The sequence below is a fragment of the Medicago sativa genome, chromosome 1 (assembly GCF_051527215.1).
Source record: "Medicago sativa cultivar Bolivia chromosome 1, Bolivia_mono, whole genome shotgun sequence".
NCBI classification, from domain to species: Eukaryota; Viridiplantae; Streptophyta; class Magnoliopsida; order Fabales; family Fabaceae; genus Medicago; species Medicago sativa.
The window spans coordinates 66,870,502-66,894,674 of record NC_140749.1 but is presented as its reverse complement, the minus strand read 5'-3'; the positions used below and the strand labels follow the sequence as shown (position 1 = coordinate 66,894,674).

Here is a 24,173-nt window from a genome sequence, read left to right as displayed (position 1 = left end):
TCATGTTATTTATCGTTATTTATCTAAGTGATGAGTTGGTGGGGTTTTACTACCTATCAGTTGTCAAGCTGCACCTGGTCACACGGTGGTCATTACGTGTGGGGTCTTACTCTCTCAGAGATATGGGCTCATTCCTTCCAACTGTCGAGTTGCACATGTTGATCACACGGAAGTACGTGTGGGGTCTTACACTCCCATGGGTATTTGAAACATATAATTAAATTTGCATTCCTAAATTCTCATCGGTGAATTCTCGATTTTCCTAAAGGTCTGCCCATCTATGAATCTTAGAAACACATAGCGCACTCTCTCTCTCTCTCTCTCTCTCTCTCTCTCTCTCTCTCGATAGTTCTACAAACGGGCAGCCATATCAGCGTCATCTTAGCATGTTTTTCAGTCTATTTTAGTAGGTTTTACCAGACAAATAGAGGATTATTAGATCAATTGCCTATGATTTCGGGACATTTGTAATGTTTCATATATTCGAGTACGTACTTATATTTTTCCTGAAACATGGCAATTTTAGGGTGTTCTTTATGTAATTCACGAAGAAATCAAGCAAATCAGGTAAAGCAATACATCCGAAGATTTATGTGGACCATGGGAAGATGAAGAATGAACAATAAAGATTCGAGAGGCCTTAGAAGACTTTAATGATGGAGAAATTATGTTCCCAAGTTCCAAGACATTTTACATGCAAGGCACATGCGCATGACGCATGGCTATGGCGCCCAGCGCACAGTGACTTGCGAAAAAAGTCACATTTTGTGACTTTTTCGCCCCTGAAATCCCGTGATTTTAGCCCGAGTTAGGTGGTAACTTTCCCTATAAATACTGCCTTCCTCGTTCACAATTTCTCGTTCATAACTGGAGCAGTTTAAGAGGAAGGCGAGTCTAGGAGCCAAGGAGAAGTTCTATATTCTCCTATCTTTTCTAGAGTATGTTTTTATATTTTTGTATTTTATCTTAGTTATCATGTGTAACTAGATATTTATACGTTAGGGTTCTAAGATGAACCTCTATTTGTTTAGTTGGATAATTATTTAATTTAATGTCGTTTATTTTAGTATTTTTTCTATTCGTTATTAAGTTTCATTATGATTAGTTTATTCCGGCGAAGTGCAACCCTAGATTAAGTACTTAGATCGTGACAAGGCTTAATATTGATATGCTTATATCTTGTATACTAATATTTATCTATCTAGGAAGTAAGTGATTAGTAACTAGACGAATGATACCGAAAGCGAATTGACCCTAGTAGTAAGTACTTAGGAGGTGACATTACTAATTTGGACGAAACGACAATCCATGTGGATACGTTACTCTACTTATCACTTTATTAGCTGGTAAACGATTTGGTACACTTATCTAATATGACCATCAAGTTTTTGGCGTCATTGCCAAGGATTGTTGATATTTTCGATTAAGCGATTCAAATTACTTATTTCTATCTTTATTTTTTTGTCATTTATTTTTTTCAGTCATTTATTTTTCCGTATTTTATTTTTCTATTTTCAAAAATTTAAAAATACCAAAAAAATAAAATAAAAATTTAAAAATACCAAAAATATTTATTCCTAGTTGAGTCGTTTTATTTTTATAGTCTAGTTTATCATGTAGTTTATCGTTACTAACATGGTTTATTTTTCTGTTTGCATTTAGTTTAATTTTATCCATCTTAGTACTAACCATTTTCTTTTCTTTTTCATTTATGAACTAACCCATTTTTTTAGAGTAATAATTTAGGTTATGATTAGTTGCATTGAATTTTAGAAAGCCATAGTAAAAATAACGGTTGTTATAATACCTACATTAAACCGAGTCTAGTATAGGTTATTTAATATTAAGAGCCAGTCCATTTAATTTTGCATTAGGATTAGGATTAGCATCTAGTAATAATAGTCATAGAGTCATAAGTAGTGTTAGGCCTTATTAGTAGTAATAATAGGTTATAATAAATAGTTTAGATCGAGTCTGCATTGCATCTAGGTTTATAGAGTCAATCAAAGACTAAGTGTTAATACGTTTAAATTTACAAATAAGTTATAATTAGTAATCCATTTTAAAACCCGTTGATAATAAGTCACATTCCCCGTTTCAAGTTGAAGTCTTGCTACAGTAAAATATTGTTCTATCGAATTCATGAAAGTCTGGACATTGCAGGGAAACCAATTAAAGACTTTTTCAAGAAGGAGATTAGAAATCATGATATTTAAGTAAACTGAAAGGAAAACAATGACAAGAAGACAAATTAGAGGAGTGAAGAAAGAACCACAAGAGGATATAATAGCACAAGTGAGTTTCGCGGATGAAGTGTCGACATGAACTCAATACAACAAGACCTTCAGAAGAAGAGAATATGTCATGATCAAGTCACACGAATTGTTCTATCCACCGACTCAAGCTAATAAAGGGTGGTATGGTCCTTTTACCATAGTTCGCATCTGCAAGAATGATCGAGTTGAGGTCTGGAATCACACTAGGTGGTATGCGAAAGTCTCAACAAAGGAGATTATACATTTGCGAGATTATATAAAGGGATTGAATACCAGAGATGAGGAACCTGATCTGAATGGGTTCAGGTGCATTTAGACAGACATATCCGTCAGGCTCGAGACGTAAAACACCCGCTGAATAGGAGGCAACCTATTTTGTCAAGCTAATGACTCAAAAGAAGCACTGAATATGAAGCAACCTATTGATCGTCGGGACTAAGACGTTAAATAAGCGTTGAATGGGAGGCAACCCATTAGTTTATTTTTCTGCGTTTTTATTTTCTGCTAAGTTGAGATTTCTTGACTAATCAATTTCATTTCTTAAATCTGTTATTAATCCTCAAGTTTATCTTATAAAATTTTATTCTTTTGCATTTACATTTACAACCTTTCCTTTTATGCTTTAATTTGGTTTTAGTCTTAGGAAGTCATTTCAAAGCGTTTACGGTGGAGGCTAGTTTACCCTTGCATTCAAGAGCATGATACTTTATGGGGCTTGCTACTGAAGGTACTTATAGGATCACCACCTCTTTTCTGAATAACAAAACCGGTGAGATTTAGAGCCAAATATTTCCATATCCGTTCTAGGTTGTTAGATACGTAAATTCTTTTCATTATGAGTGTTCCATATGAATGTTATTTTTGCTCGAATTCGCGGCCGTTCTTTACGGACGATCGGTTATATTATAATACACACGAGGTATTTTTCTTTGTTACCTTGAGCATTTCAAGCCACTCTTTTATATTTTTATTATCCTTTGTGAAACCATTTTGAGCCTCCAGATGAAAGTTCTATTCTAAAGTTACTAGGTGACGAATCATGTCACAGTCCTGAACCTTAAAAACACCATGTTTGATTTCTCTTGGAGTTAGATAGGATATTATATTGACTGGGTATGGTTTGAAGTTAAGTTTGAGGTTGCTCTTTGGAATTAACAACGTTTTAAGTTCGAGGTGGGGTAACAGTAGAACGTATTTATCAAAAAAAGCATTAGTGGGGAAGGAGAGTGTGATATGAGTGTCCTAACTTTCATAGATGGTGACATTACTAATACTGAGTAAAATCTGTTGAACCTAGGATGCAACTAGTTATTAATTAGGGAAATAAGCACCAAGGGGAGCGAACCCAGTGAGACCATTGTCCTCGACCTCTTGGTAAGGTAGACGCTGATAGTGTTGTCCGTTTGTAGAACTATCAAGTGGGGAAGGAGGGTGTGCTATGAGTGTCCTAAGATTCATAGATGGGAAGGCCTTCAAGAACATTGACCTTCATTGCCTTTGGAAACCTAGGAACACCAATTTAAGTTTATGTTTCAGTTACCTTTGAATTAGCAAGACCCTGCACGTAAGGATCAACGTTCGATTAGCAGGTACAGTTAGCCATCAAAATGATAGACATAGATCAATCGAGATAGTATAGATCATGCACGTATGGATCATTGATCAGCAGGTGCATCTTGACAACCGACTAGGTTAGAACGTCCCAACTGCCTCATCACTTGTATAGTCTACTTAATATAACTAAACACGACATGACTATTATTTAAATCCAACAAAATAAATAGGGGTGATTCAAAGATTCCTAACCACTACTTACTTTTCTGCAACCAAAATAGGTAACTTGCTCTGTTGCAAACATATAAAAGTTGCAATTTCTAACCCTTAACTCCTTTATTTTATATCACCAACTTAAAATAAGTAACGTGGATTGTTTGGACGGAACGACAATACATGTGGATACGATACTCTACTTATCACTTTATTACTTGGTAAATGATTTGACACACTTGCCTAATTCGACCATCACTACCTTACCAAGGTGAAAGAGGAGTGGAGTTACTTGGTTGATTTAAGTCGTGAAGTTACATGTTTCTTTAATTACTCAACTAGTTACTTCCTGGTTTTAACAAATATACATCAATATTAGGTATGTCACCTCCCTAAGTACTTACTTTTAAGGTTTGCTCGCTTTCGACATCTTTCCCTAGTTACTAATTAATTACTTCTTGATTAGACAAATATACATCAATATTAGTTAATGTCACCTCCCTAAATGCCTAAGTCAAGGTTATGCTTCGGAGAAGACAAATCTCACACAACAACAGTAAAAACTAGTAGCATATTAATAAATGAATAAATAAAGACTCGAAATTAAATAAATTATCCAACAACCAGAATAGAGGTTCATCTTAGAACCCTATCATAAAAAGATTTAGTTACTCATGGTAACTAAAGACAAATTACAAAAGAAATAAAACATAACCTAGAAAAACCTTGAGTGAGGAGAGAAATCCCTCCCTTGAAGCTCTTGATGCCTTCCTTCCTCTTAAACCGCTTCGTTCTGAATGAGAACTTGTGAATGAGGAATGCAGTATTTAAAGGGAGAGTTTCTACCTGAACTCGAGCTAAAATACAGAAATTTTTGAACCAAAAAGTCACAAAACAACACCTTGGCCCGTAAGGCACAGGCACCTAGAACCATGTGTCAGGAGCATGTGAGCGTTGTTTTGTGCGCCAGGCGCCTGCATGAATGCGTCAAGCGCCTCAACATGTGCCTAGGTGCATGAATGTAAGTGTTGGGGAACACTTATTTCTTCGTCTTTTCAGGTGTTTGCTTCCAAATAAGATGTCTTGGAACTTAGGAACAAAATTCATCCCTCTATAACGTCTTATGAGGCCTCTTGAATATTCATTCTTCATCATCCCAAGGTCTTCACAAATCTTCAGATGTCTTGCTGCCGATTTACATGATTTCTTCGTGAATTACAACAAAACACTCTAAAATTGCTATGTTTCGAGATGAATGGAATTACAAAATCAAATATAGACTAGAAAACATGATAAGAATAACATAAGATGATGTCATCAAATATCACGACTTTTATCTGGTCCTTTTGTTGAAATTCAATCATTATTTTCCTCTTCACTATTGTTTATTATCTCATCACTTTATCATCATCATTCATTGATGTTAATGCCCTGACTACTCTGGCCTCTAGACTCTCAATTTGAAAAGGGGATATACGAAAGATACATTGAGTTGAGAAAATGAACTCATTGGTCCCTCATTGGAATAAATATTCGTCAGTTTTGAAACTTTCTAACAAGATAAAATTCCAATGACATCATTGTATCGGTTATAATGATCTGAGATCTACAACGTTGACATTGGTCCCACATTTCTTATTAGAGGTTTAATGATTTTATTCATAAACCTAAATTTTCAAAATCGTTATATGTCCATATTTCATAATAATTTATCTATAAATGTTGACATGAATAATTTAAAGATAAAGATATATTTTGTTTTATAGGATTTATTTATTTTCGAGGAAAATTATGCCGATAACATTTCATTTATAAAAAGAGAGTTAATACAACTGGGAACATCAAAATAAATGGCGGGACTAGCTGATGAAGTAACCTCGTTTGCGAGAACATGAGCTACCACATTTGCTTATCGCCTATTGATGACATAACATCATATGACATTTTTGGATATGTTTTTAGTACTTTTCTCTGCATTTGAAGAAACTAAGTTGAGAGATAGAGGGGTTGTCAATGGATGGAGGAACATATTGTATTTTTTTTTTACTCAAGTCATTGTAATTCGCTTTTATCCTAGATCATGCAACTCCATAGGTGTTTTGTGTGTTTTGTAGTGAGAAATCATGTAAATCAACAAATCAAGACATCGAGTGAAGGATCATGGATATGAAGATTGAAGTCAATGGTTCTTAGAAAGTTTTGGAAGACAAAACAAAGTGAAGAAAATTCATTTAAAGTTCTTAGAAGTTTCCAGACCGAAGAACGATTGAAAACGGAAGAAAAACGCAATAATTTGTACATCAGGGGCTGCCTCAGTCGCCCTTAGCTTCCGAGGCAGTGTTGCTACTGCCATGGGCGCTATTAGCGCGCTACAAGCGCCAATAGCGCTCGACTGTGGGTATTTTTTTGCATGCAACTTGTATTTCAAGTTGGATTGGTGCAAAAAGCCTGGTTTTCTTCTCTTAAACCCTACCTAATCATTTGCTATAAATAGAGACCCTTGCATTCATTATCATTCATTCAGAACACTGACGGCTCAAGGTAAGGATCAAGCATCAAAACTTCAAGGCATGATTTCTTCCTTCTCTTGTTCTCTCCAAAATATGTTTTTATGTTGTTTTGTTATGATATTTGTTGCTATGAATAACTAAACCTCTTGATTAGGGTTCCATGATGGAACCCTTGTTGTTTGTTGGACAATATTAATAAAGTTTTCATTCAGTTTATGTTTTTATTGTACCCGATTTAAATTAGATCATGCATGTTCATAATGCTTTTTTCACTTGGTTATTGTAATCTTGAAGAATGATTTGTAAGATAAAAGTAGGCACTGACAACTCGAAATTATATTAGTTCCATTGGCTTTTTTAATTACCATTTCTTATAGAGGTTAAGAAATTTAGGTTTGAATTCTGCCTGTTTAAAACTCCCTTCTTTGGACAACGTCATACATAACCTAGTTAGTCCGACAATTGGTGTTGTGAGAAGCTTCGTGAGAGTTTCATTAAATCATAAGCATCACGCATATTTATTTATCTCTTAAATTTTAATTCCAATAAAGACGAATGGGAGATTCAAAAGATTCCTGATGAGTCATAGATTAGTATATTTTAATGCTTTATTTAGTTTAGTTTTAAATAAGATTTGATTTGATTTTATTGCATTTTATTTCCTTTTAGAATATTTTACTTTAAATTGCTTTTTATTATATTTTAGGAACGAATATATGATGGAAGGTGTCTTGGAGCAAAAGAAAGGAGTCTGGAGCTGATTTGGAGCAAAAATACGAAAGATTCGGAACAAAAATATAAAGCCCCCAAGTCAGAAGCTTGGCACGGCCCGTGCCAATACGTGGCACGGCCGTGCCACCTCACAGAAGGCCTTTTGCTGCTTTTTCTTCGGGCCCAAGTTACCCTGTTGCAGCTTTACTGTTTTACCCTTTTAGTTGCTTAGTTTTTAAGTCAAATGTAAAGCTATAAATAGAGTAGCACTCCATCATAAACATTCATCTTTTGTTCTTGGAATAAAAGTTCACTTTTATATTATTGCTCTTTTATATTACTGTTTTCTCTCTTCTTCCCCCATGTCTACAATGAACGTTAGTGAGTAGACTTCTTCGTCTTAGGATTATTGGGGAGTCTAATGACTCAATCCTAAACAAAACAAGCCTAAACCCTAATTTCTATGTAACCCTAATTTCTAATCTAGATTCACCGTCTTAACATGGATTAACAATTATCAAACTGTGGAAGCGAAAGCGGAGGGTTTGATAATCGTTAATCCATCATCCCAAACATCAATTCATAAAGCGAGAGCGGAGCCTTGATGTTGGAACAAGTGAATCTAGACAATAATTGCAAAACAGTGAAATAGTCTTTGCAATTATTGAGACAAAGAGTAGTTTCAATCCTCTATGCATCTTCTAGTAATCATGTCAGTGAAATAGGCTTGGTTACTAGAAGTAAACTCTCATCGGACTTTCATCGGAAAGGTGAGGGGCTAAGGGAAACCGGTCTTTAGAAATTAGTGTGTAAACCATAAAATTAGATGTTTAAGTCTTGTCTAGTGAAGGGTTTGTTGTTATGACAAACCAATAATCCCAAGGCTCTTTTATATTATTGTTATTTACTTTCAGCAATTAAACCCCCTTTTTTTATAAACTTTTCTCTTCTAATCATTCTCTAAAATTTAATTGAATTCGCAACTCCCTAGCGGAACGATACTCTTCTTACTACTATTACTTCGATAGGCCGTGCACTTGCGGTTTGGCCCTATCAAGTTTTTGGCGCCGTTACCGGGGAGTTGTTGTAATTTGATTAACTTTTTAATAGTGATTAGACTAAAAAAAAAAAAATCGTTGTTTTATTTTAGTTTGTTGTTTTTATATTTCTTTCTAAAAAAAAAAAATCTTTATTTTATTCTATTTTATTTTATTTTATTTTCGTTTTATATTTGTTTCAAAAAAAAAAATTTTATATATATATATATATATATATTTATAAAAAGTAAAAATATCTCTCTCTCTCTCTCTCTTTCTCTTTTTCCATTCTATCTCTAACTGTTTTGATTTCAGGCATGGCTCAAAACCTTTATCAATGGACCTTTTCCCCCCTTTCACCACCTTGTAAAGCTTATGAAATTTTTGGTCACACTGGTGTTGAATGTCAACTAGGTAGTGTTGTTAGAAGTCCCGAGCAGGTAAACTATGGGTTTAGGAATAGTCAATTTTTTTTTCAAACCCCTCAAAATCTTTTTGGACAACAAACATCACCACCCGGTTTTGCAAACAACCAAAGAGTCTCTCAAAAATCCAACTTGGAACTTTTGGTAGAAAATTTTGAATTAGATAACATTAGGCATAACCAAGAGTTTAAAGCCAAAGCTGGAATTTTGAATGACTCTCTCAATAGGCTTTCCGCAAAAGTGGATTCTCTTTCTACTCACAACAAAATGTTTGAGACTCAAATCCCTCAAGTAGCCCAACAAGTAACCTCTTCACAACCCTCCGGAGTCTTCCCGAGTCAAACTGAAACCAACCCCAAAAGCCTAATAAATGCTATTACACCTAGGGATGGTAAGCAATTAGAAGACCCCGTTGTGGAAACCAAGAAAATTGAGGTTGAGGTAGAGAGTGAAAAGCCACAAAGTGAGAAAGTTGTAGTAGAAAGTGGAGAGCCTCACATATCACCACCCTATGATCCAAAAATTCATTTCCCACAAGGGTTTGATGAGTCCAAGTTAGATGAGCAGTTTAGGCAATCCATTGCAATCATTCAAAGCAAATTGTCATCTAAACTTAAGGATCCAGAGAGTTTTTCCATACCATATGTCATAAGATCCAAGACTATAGAAAGAACAACATGTGATTTGGGGGAGAATATTAGTTTGATGCCATTGTCCCTTAGTGAGAGATTAGGTATCGGATAGAGAAACCTTTTGATCGTCAAGCTAAATGACATTAAACGAGCGCTTGGTGGGAGGCAACCCACGCATTTAATTGCTTTCGTTTTGTTTGTTTTTTTTTTTGTTTTAAGTTGTTTTGTAGGTAATTGTCCAAGTATGATTCAAGAAAAAATGAAAAATTTTGAAGCCCCCTTGACCAGAGAGGTGGCACGGCCCGTGCTAAGGCTGGCACGGCCGTGCCAGGTTTTTACAGCCAAAAAGCACAAAAGCTCCAGAATGTTGGCACTGCCCGTGCCAAGGTTGGCACGGCCGTGCCAGATACCTAGTGTGCTATAACCTCAATTTTTCTCATCCTCCTCCTTAATTCTCACACACAAACATCTCTCTACCTTCCAACTTCTCTCTAAAACCTCCATAACCATCAAAACTTCACTAAACCAATTCAACTCTTCCCCAAATCTACCTCAAACTTCATCATTCCAAACTTAACCACCTATCAAAACCAACCTTCATCCAACCAAACACCAAATTCATACACCATTAAACCCTAACCCAATTTCTACACCAGTCTTCATCATCAAACTCATAAACCTTACTCAAACATCAACCCCAACCCTAAACCAATCCTTTCCACCACAAATCTTCCAAAACCCAAACCTTCAACCAATCCACACAAAGTCAACCTAAGGTCAAGGTCTAATGGCTTCAAGAAGAAGTGGTAAGGAACCAGCAAGGTCTCAAAGAGGACCTCCCTCAAAGAAGCAAGCACAAGTCAAGAATCATGGGATCAAGTTTAAGGACAACTCACAAAGGGATAGGTATAAAATTCTAATCTTTAAATCCTTGCATCCTTCTCGATATCCTGATTCTCATACTTTGAATATGCTAGAGCTTAGAAATGATGTCTATAGGTTGATAGGAAGGCTAGGTTGGACTGATATGTTAGAACCTATGAGGGATTATGAGAATTTCACCTATGAATTTTTGAGTTCCATTGTTTTTACTAAAGATAGGTTGAATTATGATAACCCTAACCATAGAGTTTCCTTTAGGCTAATGAATATTTTGATATGTCTCTTCAGCACTTTTGTGATGCCTTAGGTTTTGCAAACGAGGGGTATATCCATGATTCTTGGGATCCTAGCCTTAAGCCGGTTGACTATCAACCCGCTGTCTTTTGGGAACGTATCACCGGCCTTAGCTCCTTTGTCACTAGAGCCAATAAAGCTAGCAACATTCACAACCCCGTACTTAGGTACCTTCAAAGGGTAATGACTTGCACTATTTGGTGTAGAACCGAGCTAGGAAACACTAGAACCGATGAGCTGTTCATATTGTGGGCAATGCTCTACAACCACCCGGTCAACACTTGCTTTTATTTGATTAATTACCTACACTTTGTCGGTACTAGACCGGCCGGTAAAGGAGATATAGTTGTGGGTGGCATCATTACATACATAGCTAGGCATTTTGGCATTGGTGAGGATGAGGGGATCAAACAAATTGAGGGAAACAATAGAATTAACATGGACACCCTCATTGCTATAAATTTCATCAAACCTCGTCCACCACTCCATCACCAACTCAAAGCTTAATGTGCCTATTATGTTTTTACTTCCTAACCCATCTCGGACTACCACCGAGGTGGAAGCAAATTTGTTGATGATGTACAGGTTTTTAGTGAACAAGATGATGATGAGGGAGACGATGCTAACTTGCACTATGATGTGGGAGAAGGTGCTAACTTGCACCAAGAGGAAGAATATCATGGCCATGGATGCATAATAGAGTAGAAAAGAGGTAGGAATGATGAGGATTAATGAACTATTTATGTTGTGGGCTATGCTTTATAACCATTCTATTCCAATTTGCTATTATTTGCTTGTTTATTTTGTTTCAATTGTTAAAAAGAAACCGAATGATAAGGGTGATATAATGGTAGGTGGAATCATCACTTTTCTTGCTAGGAAGTTTGGGGTGAGTGTGAATCAAGGGATCAAGAGGATAGAGGGGAACTATTATCTAGACTTATATACTATTTTGCCCTTCCTTAGAACCCATGACGCTACTCACAATTACCAATATGAATGGAGAATTTGTTTTATTATTCTATCTAATTCGGACATAACTAATCCGGAGGTGGTGGAAAATTTGCTTTATGTTGGTACTAACCCACAGGTACATAATGACGGTGATGATGATGGTAATGAAGAGGAGGTAGGTGCAAACTTGCACCATGAACAAGAAGCCGGTGGAAGCTATAATGATGAACGGCGGGCATAGATGCAACCAAAGTTCAAAGAATAAGCACCGAGAAACAAGGACAAGGTGTTGAAAGGAACAATGTCCAAAGGAGCAATTGAATAAATGAAGAAAATAATCACATGCTCCGCAACATGACGCAACACCTTCACCCTCCAAAGTCCACCTTATGGACCTCAATGAACAAATTGTGAGCTTTCCTCTTCCTATCTTCCCTTATCTCTTCTCTCCTTCTCCTACTCTTTCTTCTACTCCTTCTTCTTCTTCTTCTACTTCTTCTCCTTCTCTTTTAATTTCTTTTTCTTTGAATCATTGAGGACAATGCTTCCCCTAAGTGTGGGGGGGGCCTAATAAAGTGTCTAGAGTCGTAGTGTTCCCAAACTCCCTTGAACTTTATTCTTTTGTTTTGTTTTTATAGCAAGAGGCATGATTAGTAGCTTGTTTTTAATGTAAAATATGGCATAATTTTTTTTGTTTTGTCTCTTCTTTAAAGGTTGTTTCTTGTACATGAAAGTAGTTTCTTGTGTTTCTTATGTTCTTGCTATACCCATATCATGTTTTATTGTGAAATTCTCCAATGAGAAAAGCACTCGGTTGCAATCCTTGAGCAAATGTATGAATAGGTATTTTAAGGAACACGTTCTATCTTTAGTGTTAACTTAGACCCTTTAAAGTCTTAAGAGTAAAAGTAGTATAAGTTTGTGTGGGAAATTAATCTATGTTCTTAATTGTTATATCCTTAATTGTTAAAGTTATAATGGGGCGGGAGAATGGCACCAACATGTGGGGGAAAGGACAATCCCTAACTTCCTAATTGTGGTGGTGACTCCCTAATTTGAACCTAAAGTGAAACAAATTCATCAATGCTAGGGGGAAAGGACAATTACATCCAAAAAGACTTCCTACGTGGAGATGAAACAAATAATAATTTTGCAGCACTGCTTAGGGTGATTTTGAATCTAGGGGGAAAGGACAATTACATCCGAGAAGACTTCCTACGAGGATAGATAGCCCCTAAGCATCTGCAGCCCCTTGTGCTTAATTGTTAATCTAATCTAATTTTAACTTAAATTCCCATCACTCTTATATGAAATGAAGAAAGGACTTTTCTCGGTTACTTTAGCATTAAGGATAGAACCTATTCCTCATAATATCTGTCTTATACAGGAGCAATAAAAGGGTTGGACTGCACACACACACTCACTTGAGACTTGATGTTGGGTAGAATAGGTTCATGAGAAGCATTTGAAATTGTAATTAGTGTACTTGAAGCAAAGCCTTTCTTTTGAGACATGTGTTCTTAATATTGCCATGAATAAATCTTTTGTTGCTGCTATGTCTATTGTCTTTTGCTTGAGGACAAGCAAAGATTCAAGTGTGGGGAGTTTGATGAGTCATAGATTAGTATATTTTAATGCTTTATTTAGTTTAGTTTTAAATAAGATTTGATTTGATTTGATTTTATTGCATTTTATTTCCTTTTAGAATATTTTACTTTAAATTGCTTTTTATTATATTTTAGGAACGAATATATGATGGAAGGTGTCTTGGAGCAAAAGAAAGGAGTCTGGAGCTGATTTGGAGCAAAAATACGAAAGATTCGGAACAAAAATATAAAGCCCCCAAGTCAGAAGCTTGGCACGGCCCGTGCCAATATGTGGCACGGCCGTGCCACCTCACAGAAGGCCTTTTGCTGCTTTTTCTTCGGGCCCAAGTTACCCTGTTGCAGCTTTACTGTTTTACCCTTTTAGTTGCTTAGTTTTTAAGTCAAATGTAAAGCTATAAATAGAGTAGCACTCCATCATAAACATTCATCTTTTGTTCTTGGAATAAAAGTTCACTTTTATATTATTGCTCTTTTATATTACTGTTTTCTCTCTTCTTCCCCCATGTCTACAATGAACGTTAGTGAGTAGACTTCTTCGTCTTAGGATTATTGGGGAGTCTAATGACTCAATCCTAAACAAAACAAGCCTAAACCCTAATTTCTATGTAACCCTAATTTCTAATCTAGATTCACCGTCTTAACATGGATTAACAATTATCAAACTGTGGAAGCGAAAGCGGAGGGTTTGATAATCGTTAATCCATCATCCCAAACATCAATTCATAAAGCGAGAGCGGAGCCTTGATGTTGGAACAAGTGAATCTAGACAATAATTGCAAAACAGTGAAATAATCTTTGCAATTATTGAGACAAAGAGTAGTTTCAATCCTCTATGCATCTTCTAGTAATCATGTCAGTGAAATAGGCTTGGTTACTAGAAGTAAACTCTCATCGGACTTTCATCGGAAAGGTGAGGGGCTAAGGGAAACCGGTCTTTAGAAATTAGTGTGTAAACCATAAAATTAGATGTTTAAGTCTTGTCTAGTGAAGGGTTTGTTGTTATGACAAACCAATAATCCCAAGGCTCTTTTATATTATTGTTATTTACTTTCAGCAATTAAACCCCCTTTTTTTATAAACTTTTCTCTTCTAATCATTCTCTAAAATTTAATTGAATTCGCAACTCCCTAGCGGAACGATACTCTTCTTACTACTATTACTTCGATAGGCCGTGCACTTGCGGTTTGGCCCTATCAATTCCCTAACCATTGTTAATTATATGAATCATAAAACCTAATCTCGCATTTGCCAGGGTAATTCAACCCTGCAACTATATTCCATTTTACTCTACTTTAACCCTTTAAAATAAGTTGTATTAATTACTAAGTTGAACGACAATCCCTGTGAAGAACGATAAACTTACTACTTGATTATTTGTTACGATTTGGTGCATTTGCCAATTTCGTCCATCACCTATTAAACTTCACCCTAGAGTTTGTTAAGTGAGAAGAAAAGAGATTCTGACCTGGTGTAATGATGTGACCAAATTTCGTTATATCATTCATATTAGAGTTGAAAGCATCAACCGTTAACTTTGAATCGACAACAAAATCAACATTATCAAATTGTATGTCCTGCATCCATTAGAATGCATGGAACAAACGCTTCACCCACTTTAACAAGGTAAATCGGGGAAAAGCTCATGGTTTTTGTGAGAATATAAGTATCGTCATCATCATCACGTAAACATGTACCAATTATAGTACGATTCCAAATTGATGAAAAGGAAGCATCGATATTACACTTAACTCATCCCGGTTAAGGTTTTTGCCACCGATCTTGCCATTTTGTTCCTGGTCATGCTTGTTGCATCCGCATGTTGCCTACATGCTCCACAATATCGCAGCCATCCTATGGCGGAGCTCTTCTTTCAAATTGTGAAGCAAGGAGAAAATTACTTTCACTGTCGCGACATTAGCATCAATTGCGTGCTGCACGACATCCCAAAGTCTAGCCATTTTCCAGTCTTGAAGACAAGAAAACATGAGCAAGATCCTCAGTGGAGCCATCACAGCTAACACAATGTGCAGGGCATTGCACCCCTTTATTAAGTCATAATATGTTGTCCGTTTTATCCAAAAAATTGTAATTACATAGCGGTAAAACTTTAATAACTTAATTTAATACAACATAAGTAAATCGAATATTTAGAAAAATAATACATAATATTTTAATATTAATTAATTTTTATGTGAAGAATATTAACATGAGATATTTGACTTTTACAGTGTGAGAAATTTTAGCTAAGAAAAATATTTACGCTTAGTGTTTGATACATTCTAAGATGATTATTTTCATCGAAGGGAATCTATAATTAAAAATATCTAGGCCATATAACTTTAAAGGATTTTGTACCAAAAAAAAAACTTTAAAGGATTGATATTCAAACATTATATGAGATAATTGTAAATTGACATTTACAATTTTAATTAATAATAATTTTCCCTTCCCAATTTTTTATGTGGGTTTATTTTAAAATAATTCAAATGGTAAATTGACAATTTAGCATCTCTAGGACCACTAAGAATACATTTATAAAAAACCAAAAAAAAAAATTGTGTTCTGAAAAAAACTAAATCATAAAAATAACAATAATATCCCTAAAAAAGTGACATAAAAATAATAATGATATAACATTATTCTTGTAGAAAATACTACAAAAACTTTGAATGTAGTTTCATCAAGTACATATATTGAACATAAAACAAAAACTAAAAACCATTGAATATAGTACTTTCTTAAAAAAAAAAAATGTCACTCACAAAAAACATACATTTGACTGGTGAAATATTTATTGACCAAGTCATAAAAAAATTCAGTCAAAAAATTAAACATTTTTAATAAACAAGTATTACAATTAATTGACTAATTGAACATATAAAACATATTGACATAATAATGCAGATAAATTAGACCATAATTTTTTTTTAGGAATGCTAGCAACATTCTCTTTTGAGCACTCACTCTAACACTTACTCTTTTCATTGGGTAAAATCAATGTATGTCCCACCACTTTTTTAGGAATGCTAGCAACATTCTCTTTTGAGCACTCTCTCTAACACTCACTCTTTTCATTGGGTAAAATCAATGTATGTCCCACCACTTTATGTGGGTTCCATTTCCAAAGTGTAGGTCCTACATTAATTTCACCCAATGAAAGAGTGAGTGCTAGAGGGAGTGCTCAAAAGAGAGTGTGATAAGCAAAGAGATAGGGAGGGCATCAAGAGGAATCCGCAACATCCCAACTAAGTTGGCACCCCACGAAAACCTCTGTCCACCATCGCCTACTCCATATATATTATTAAAAAAATGAGAAAAATATATACAAGGGGGGACCAAAACCAAAATCCTCAATAGACAAAAAAAAAGAAGTAAAAAGATGCCATAAAAAGTAAATATAAAAAGTATTTTTAATCTAAATATTTTTACACCAACAACTAAATATTAAAAAATCACACGTGTAACTTGAAAAATATTTATATTTAAAGTCAAAAGTTTTTAATAATTTCCTAAATTACAATTAATTAATAGTATAAAATATTTATATTGATTATTGTATATAGATTAAATCTTAAAAACAATAATTATAATAATACAATATCGTTTTTTGTTAGAAAATAAAAAAAAGGGTTCATTATAGGTTCATAATAAACATTGAACTGCACGCAAATTTTTTAAAAACATTGAATATAATACTTGCTTCAAAAACTTTTTTTAAGAACTTGCTTAAAAAACATTGAACACAATATATTTGACATTCAATTAAAAAACATTGAACACAATATATTTGAAATTCAATAAAAAATAATAAAAAAGCAAAACATCATATATATGACTTGCGAAATATTTATGATATAGTCAAACTTTTTTCCAGTCAAAAAGTCAAACTATTTAATATACAACAATTACGAATTATTGACTGTATAAAAAATTGCTTAGTTAAAAAATATTTAGTTAATAATTCAAATAAATGAAACAATAATACTAATGCATGGTCATTTTTTTGATATAAAATAATGCCAAACATCTAGAATATAGCTTTGTCAAAAACATTGAATTGCACAAATAAACAAAGTAAAATAAAATAAAATATAGTACTTCCCTAAAAAAAATTGAACATATTATTTTTATATACAAAGAAAAATATTGAAATAAAAATCTCATATAACGGTTTCCTTTTTAAAATAATATATATATATATACTAAATTAATTATTTAAATACCAAATTATTCCATACACACGAACAAAGTGAAAAACATCAAATATAGTACTTCTTTAATAAATAGTATTTTTGTTTACAAGGTAAAATATTAAAATGCAAATCCCGTTCAACGGTTTGCTTTTAAAAATAATATAAATATAGCAAATTTATAATATAAATACTAAACTATTTCATCACCGCCTTTTTATATACCTTTGTCTTCCCTCTTAACAAAAAGTAATGTAAAGCCATTGAATATAGCCGGGTTCATAAAAAACATTGAATATAGGTTTATTAAAAATGGTATTTTAATAACATTACAAATATTTAAATATCAAAGGAATAAACCAATTTCCTTTATTTGTATGATAAGAAATATAAAAAGTTAATAATGTAAATACTAAAATATAAAAAGTCAATTTTCCTTCTTGTAAAATAAATAATGAATAGGGTCATGCTTCGTAGAAAGTCATCTTTTAATTTAAAAATATATTTTTAGTATGTGAAAGCTATACCAAAAAAAAAAAAAAATTCCCTTAAGTTGGAAATGACAAATACATGAAAAGAAAAGGGAATTTTAAGGTCAAAAAAGAGGTTTCACCCTATGTTTTTTGTTGTTGTTGTGGTTGATTATTGTTTTAATATTTGGCCATGTATGGAGTTTCTTTTCTTTGAATATGGATTATCATCCTATTCTACCTCCATTGTGGTTAAAAAATATAGGGCACCTTTATTGATTTCAATGTTGCAACCAAGTATTTCAATGATATGTGTTGTGAGTGTTGAAAGTCCAATTGTGTGTGTTCAATTTAACAAGGGTGATGTTGATCAGGGAGTGAGATCAAAACCATAAAAAATTGTGTATGTTGTTAATGTCAATACATCTATAAGTGAGAATGATGGACCAATCAAAATAGGTGGCATTGCTGCAAGAAACATGTCTACGAATGAAATCAATGATGAAATGATATGAATGGCACAAATTTGGCGACACAAGCCTGGTGGTGGAATCTAATGATTCATTTATGCATGCTGAATTGGCTAAGGATGATGATGTTCAACTAAAGTCCTTTGTTTAACTTTTAATCAATGCATGTGTTGTTTCTCAAAGTTAATCTCCAAAACTTAGGCTTAAAAGTGGCGGTCTTGTTATTCAAATACACGAGGATGAGTACAAGATTGGAATGGATGCATCCAATAATCATCTTCAAGGAGGTTTGGAATCGTTTAAGTGTGGTTGTCCTCTTAAACTTCAAGACCTACACGCCACGTTGGAATTTTTTTGAAGCCTTTGAAAAAAATGAGGAATTGTTTCTTTAGGAAAAGGATTTTATGAACTTTTATTTGCCATTGAAGATCTTCAAATTTGTCAACGGTGCAATGCTGGATTCTTGTTATGGGATTGCTTCAAGAACAATGACGTTTAAAAATTCTTTTTGCACAAGTAAGTCATCTCTTTGTATATCATTTTGCATGAATTTTAAGATATTGATTTATTGGCAAAAATGGGAGACAAAGGTTGGGTGGAACAGGTTACACTTTTCTTGTTAATGTATGAAAATCTTCCTCTTTTATGTTCATATTGTCAAAGTATTAGCCATAGTTTTTCTACTTAAAAACATAATATGATTAGTCTAAAGCTTGATAAATGTTACACGAAAGACCTATTAAGCGAGTATTCAATAAATATATTTGTATTCAAAAAGATTTATTTGAAGAAAGTAAAATATTATAAGGTTGGAGATGATAATGATGTTATTTTTACACATAAATCGACTATTGATATGGCTAATTTACATATTAATAATGTTTCTGCACATGATTATATTGACACATCATTAGTTGTAACAATGATGATAAAGTTGATGTGGTTACTCAGGTTGGCGAGGAGATTATTGGTGATGGGGTGTTGATATTTAAAATGATCTAAAATAAACTGCAAACCGTTTCAAAAAAATTGAAAATGCACAAACCCGACATTTTTTTGGTGTTTGTGAAACAACCCTTTGGATTCATATCAAATATTTACATTATTAAAGAGTGTTTATGGACCATTTAACATTGAGGTGGTAGGTCTAAAAGTGCTTATGATATCAAACATGATTACTCACTCGCATTTTTTTTTCTTTTTGTTTTGAACTCAAAACTAATTTTACAAATAAATATTTCATCAACAATATACTATAAATCAAGTAATCGGTCAATTTTGTTTCAATTTAAGATTGAATAATACATCTACAAACCCTAGTTTTGATAGCGGTGAATCTAGACATACCAACTTAATATTAAACATCCACATAAACACTTTTTAACGGGGTATAATAAAAATATGATCACGGTAGATATATTTTTCTAACTTATTTTTCTTTATAATTTTTTTATGAATACATTTGTAACTAATAAAACAAGGACAAAAATACACAAAATTTTTCTATAACTTGGTTGCAATAATTTTTAAAATCATTTAAATAGAATTTGACTCTAAGAGAGAATCTTCTCAAATTAAATACACAAAAAATTTTTATTTTTAAAATCATCTAAAAATAAAAATGCATAGTGTTTATATTTAAATCGATAAAAAAAATACAAGCTATATACTTTTGACAAAAACAAACAATAAAATTGAATTTTTTTAAGTTCTTATGTAAAAAGTCGATCAAATCAGACCATGTTTAATGTTTATAATCTTAAATAAGAATGTTTGTTCCGGTCATAAGTACGTAGCTTTTGGTTGGTTGTATTTTGTACAGTAACCACAATGTTAATTTTGTATGTTTCAAATACAATTAACATCTGCATTCACATCTTTCATTAATGAAATTGTCTTTTAACGTCAAAAAAAAAAAAACATATGCATTCACAATGTTATTTACACTGTGCTAATTTATTTCCATTATATTTTTTACTAGGATATTAGCCTTTTAGGAGATTCAAGTCTGACCATATAAGAGGTAGACGGTCTAGGAGGTTGACCATCTAGGATCATTTTTTTAAAACGTCGAAAAATTCACTACACTTGAGATTAAGCACAGGAAGTGCTAACCCCATGAAAGGGACTAAACTGACTAATGCAAATAATCATTTACAAAATAAGGATTATATTATAAAATTAACCAAACAAATTGTACACCACAAACATTGCTATCAATGAGACTTGACAATGTTTGGTGTGAGAACTCTTACAAGAATCCTAGCTCTTCTAAATTTAGACAAACACCGCTAATAGTAGCACGAGTTTTCGATATCTAAGACAATTCTTTTTATCATTAGACAAAACTCTTAGAGTGTGTTTGGATGAGAGAATGTTTTGAGGAAATGTAATGTTATAAGGGAATTCAAATACTTTGAGGTGAATTCCATTGTTTGGATGGGGGAATGTGATGTAATGTTGAGGAAATGTAATGTTATGAGGGAATTCAGATACTTTGAGGTAAATTGTCTGAATTAAATACTTTGAGGTAAATTGCCTAGAATTTTAAATTCTTTCCAAATTTCCAATTTTAGAGTTTGTAACCTTAAATAAAATTTAACGATAAGAGTTTAATTTAATACAATATTAGTCTAAATAATTTTACACTAACAAAAAAAACCACATATAGATTTGAGAAATATTTATATAACAATATAAAAAGAAAAATTTATATAAATCTTCATATTTAAATTTATAATTAAATCCTTATATAATTTTATATAAGTATTATTAAATAAATATTTATCTTGTGAATTATTTTTGATCAAGTCAAATATTTTTCCACTCAAAAAGGTCAAATAATGTTAATATACGACAATTAGCAATGTTTTTTTAAGAAAAAAAAGCAATGTTCTTTTTTACATAATTTTGTATATAAATAATAATATAATATAATATAAAGCAATGTAAACACATTTTCTTCAAAAAAAAAAAAACAATGTAAACACATTAAATATAGTTTCATAAAAAACATTGAATTGAACACAAAAGAAAAAGTAAAATCCATTGAATATAGTACATTCATAAAAAAAACATTGAACATAGTAATTTTATTCACAAGGAAATAAAATAAAAACAAAATCTGAAATAACAACTTCCATTTAAAAAATAAAAATAATATTAAAAAATAAGAAAATGAATAATATAAATAGCCGTAAACTTCCGCCTTTTCTTTTCATTCTCAACAAACAAAATCACTTATAACCATAAAAACCACTCTTCAAATCAAACACTTTCTTACATAAGATTCCTCTGTTTTTCTGTGTGCTTCTTCAAATTCTTCCCCTGTTTTTCAACTTCAATGGGGAAGTACATGAAGAAACCCAAACACAAATCAGAATCACCTTCACCCAATTCAACACCAACACCAACACCATCACCATCACCATCACCATCACCAACACCAATCACCACCAATTCACCACCACCAACAGCACCCAATTCCTCTGATGGTGTTCAAACTCGTGCTAGAACCCTAGCTTTGGAGAATTCCAACAATCAGAATCAGAATCTTTCTGTTTCTTCTGATTCTTACCTTCAGCTGAGGAACCGTCGCCTTAAGAGACCCCTAATTAGGCAACATTCCGCTAAGAGGAATAAGGGGCATGATGGAAACCCTAAATCCCCAATTGGGGATTCAATTGCTGAAGAGAAAACTGTTCAGAAGAGTCCTGAGCCTGAAAATGCTGAATTCAAGGAGAATGCTGAGGATACTGAGAGGTGGGTATTTCGTTTTCTTCTAAATTTCGATAATTTAATTTTCGTTGAATTTTTTTTATCGCCAATTTTTTGAATTTCAATTGGGATTATTTTCTTTGGCGCTCTCCGATTTTTAATTTATTTATTTTGACAGAAAAAGCTGACAATTGATTTTTTGCTTAAATTTTAAACCAGGGTTAAAAAATTGTTTTTTCTTTTGTTATCATTTTTATTTAATTGTCACTGACATTAGTTTTTGGTTTTGATTTGTAGAACAAAGCAGAACATGAATTTAATGATGGGATTCATGATGTTTTGTTCAATTAACCATGATATTTTTTTTTCCGACAAGAAGAACAAACTTTATCTTACCAATTACACAATTTCATGGTGCAATTCAATCCGTTTCTTTTTCCTGAATAGGGGTTCTAAAGATGATTGAATTTGGTGAAGTTTTTTTTGTTTTCAAGCTTAACGGTTCTCTGTTGATTATTCCTTTTTGAGTGATTTCAGCATTTGTTTTATACAATTTCTCTTACCTTCTGGCTTTTGCCTGATTTTAAGGGTTCTTTTTCCTGCTTTTTAATTTTTGTGATCTTCTTCACATGCATTCATGTTTTCTTTGTGCATAAGCTTAATATCTTGAGATTAATGTTTTTTGTGCCATGTTGTTATTATTTATTATTATTGTTACTTTTTTTGGCAGAAAGTACCGTTACTTTCTCACAGTAGCAGAAATTTTACCCCTTTTACAATTTTTTGTTTTTACTTGTTTTAATATATACTTATTTACAATGATTGGAATCTTTCCAATTCATGTGCTATTTATTGGATCATAGATGCAATTGAAATGTATTGGGATGGATCTCATGCAATCTCACTTGAAATGTTATTTTGTTAGTGTTACTAATTCATGTTAAAATTGTTATCTATGTATTACTTGCAACAGAAGCGCTAGGGAAACTACACCCGTCCATTTGATAATGCGAGCAGACGTTCTCAGGCCTCCTAGGCCAATTACCAGGCGTACTTTTCCAACTGAAGCTAATCCCAAAACGGAGCAGCCAACTATCCCAATTTCACGCGAATTTGAGGAATTCTGTGCCAAACATGAAGCCGAGCAGCAAAGGGAGTTCATGGAGAAGTATGTTTTGTTGATTTAATTTTCGTAGTTATGTAGCTTTTGCATCCCTCCACACTAACTAATTTATTTATTTTCCATTTTGGTTCATCAATTTCAGGTACAACTTTGATCCTGTGACAGAGCAGCCACTCCCAGGGCGTTACGAATGGGAAAAAGTGTCGCCCTAGAAGGCAGGCTAGTATTAAGTGTTCCATCAATACATCTTTAAAGTAGCAGCAGGGTTAGAATTTGTTGAAAAGGGTGGTGGTGCTATTTCCATTTTCCATCACTTTCTATTTACTTGTAAAGAAAGTAGGACTTTCAACATATGTAGACTAATGATCTGTAACTTTACAGAGGTGTTGATTACACAACAATACAAAGTCCTTTGTCTAGCAGATCATTAAAGAAGGGTTTGAGGGAATAAGGGTCTATAGTTGTAGGGTTTAGGGTATAAAATCAAAGTAGGGTATGTAAGAGAGGTTTTACAAGAATTTCCTTTTGTTCTTGTGTTTTACTCTTGTTTTGTCTATACTTGTACTCATGGAACTTCAACAAACTCTTAAGAAATAAAGAACCAGATTCCCTCAAGTAGAAATGTCTGCCATTTTCTTTGTCATCTCTATTCGGCTCTACAAAAAAAAAAAAAAAATTTGGCATTGTTCTAGTGGGAGACACGAAATCTTAAATCAGTTTTAGATGATGCTAGCTGTTTCTGTGGACTGTAGCTATATTTCTAAAATCTGCTGGTTTTTAGCGTCCTATAGTGTGGGGCAATGCTATGCCAAGAGAGAAATGTTGTTTTCACTGTTATCATGTTGGAAACTTGTAGTTGTCATTGCACACGTAATAAAGGGCCAATAAAATGGAATGGAATGGGATAAAATAAAGGGTTAATATGTGTTTACCCCCCTGTAATATAGGTCATTTTCGGTTTTCCCCCCTGTAAAATATTTTTTTTGAATTTCATCCTTGAAATTTGAAAATATTTTGGTTTTAGACCTTCATTGAATATTTCACCCCCTGTAATTTGAGCAAATTTAGGTTTACCCCCCTTGTAATTTGAAAAAAATTTGGTTTACCC

General features: G+C 33.2%; 1 protein-coding gene across 1 annotated transcript; it reads left to right on the top strand.

Annotated features, from left to right (window-relative positions):
* The first annotated feature begins 21,441 nt into the window (after window positions 1-21,441).
* On the top strand, window positions 21,442-23,680 carry LOC146956582 (cyclin-dependent kinase inhibitor 3-like). The gene is made up of 3 exons (XM_085729630.1): window positions 21,442-21,987; window positions 22,916-23,110; window positions 23,208-23,680. The coding sequence occupies exons 1-3, from the start codon at window positions 21,569-21,571 to the stop codon at window positions 23,275-23,277; spliced, it is 684 nt and encodes a 227-aa protein (XP_085585756.1). The 5' UTR covers window positions 21,442-21,568; the 3' UTR covers window positions 23,278-23,680.
* The last annotated feature ends 493 nt before the right edge of the window (window positions 23,681-24,173 follow it).

Excerpts from the sequence above, each read along its gene's own strand:
- LOC146956582 (XM_085729630.1), top strand. The coding sequence starts at position 21,569 with ATGGGGAAGTACATGAAGAAACCCAAACACAAATCAGAATCACCTTCA. Across the intron at positions 21,988-22,915 it reads AATGCTGAGGATACTGAGAG|AAGCGCTAGGGAAACTACAC; the intron begins GTGGGTATTTCG and ends TACTTGCAACAG. Across the intron at positions 23,111-23,207 it reads CAAAGGGAGTTCATGGAGAA|GTACAACTTTGATCCTGTGA; the intron begins GTATGTTTTGTT and ends CATCAATTTCAG.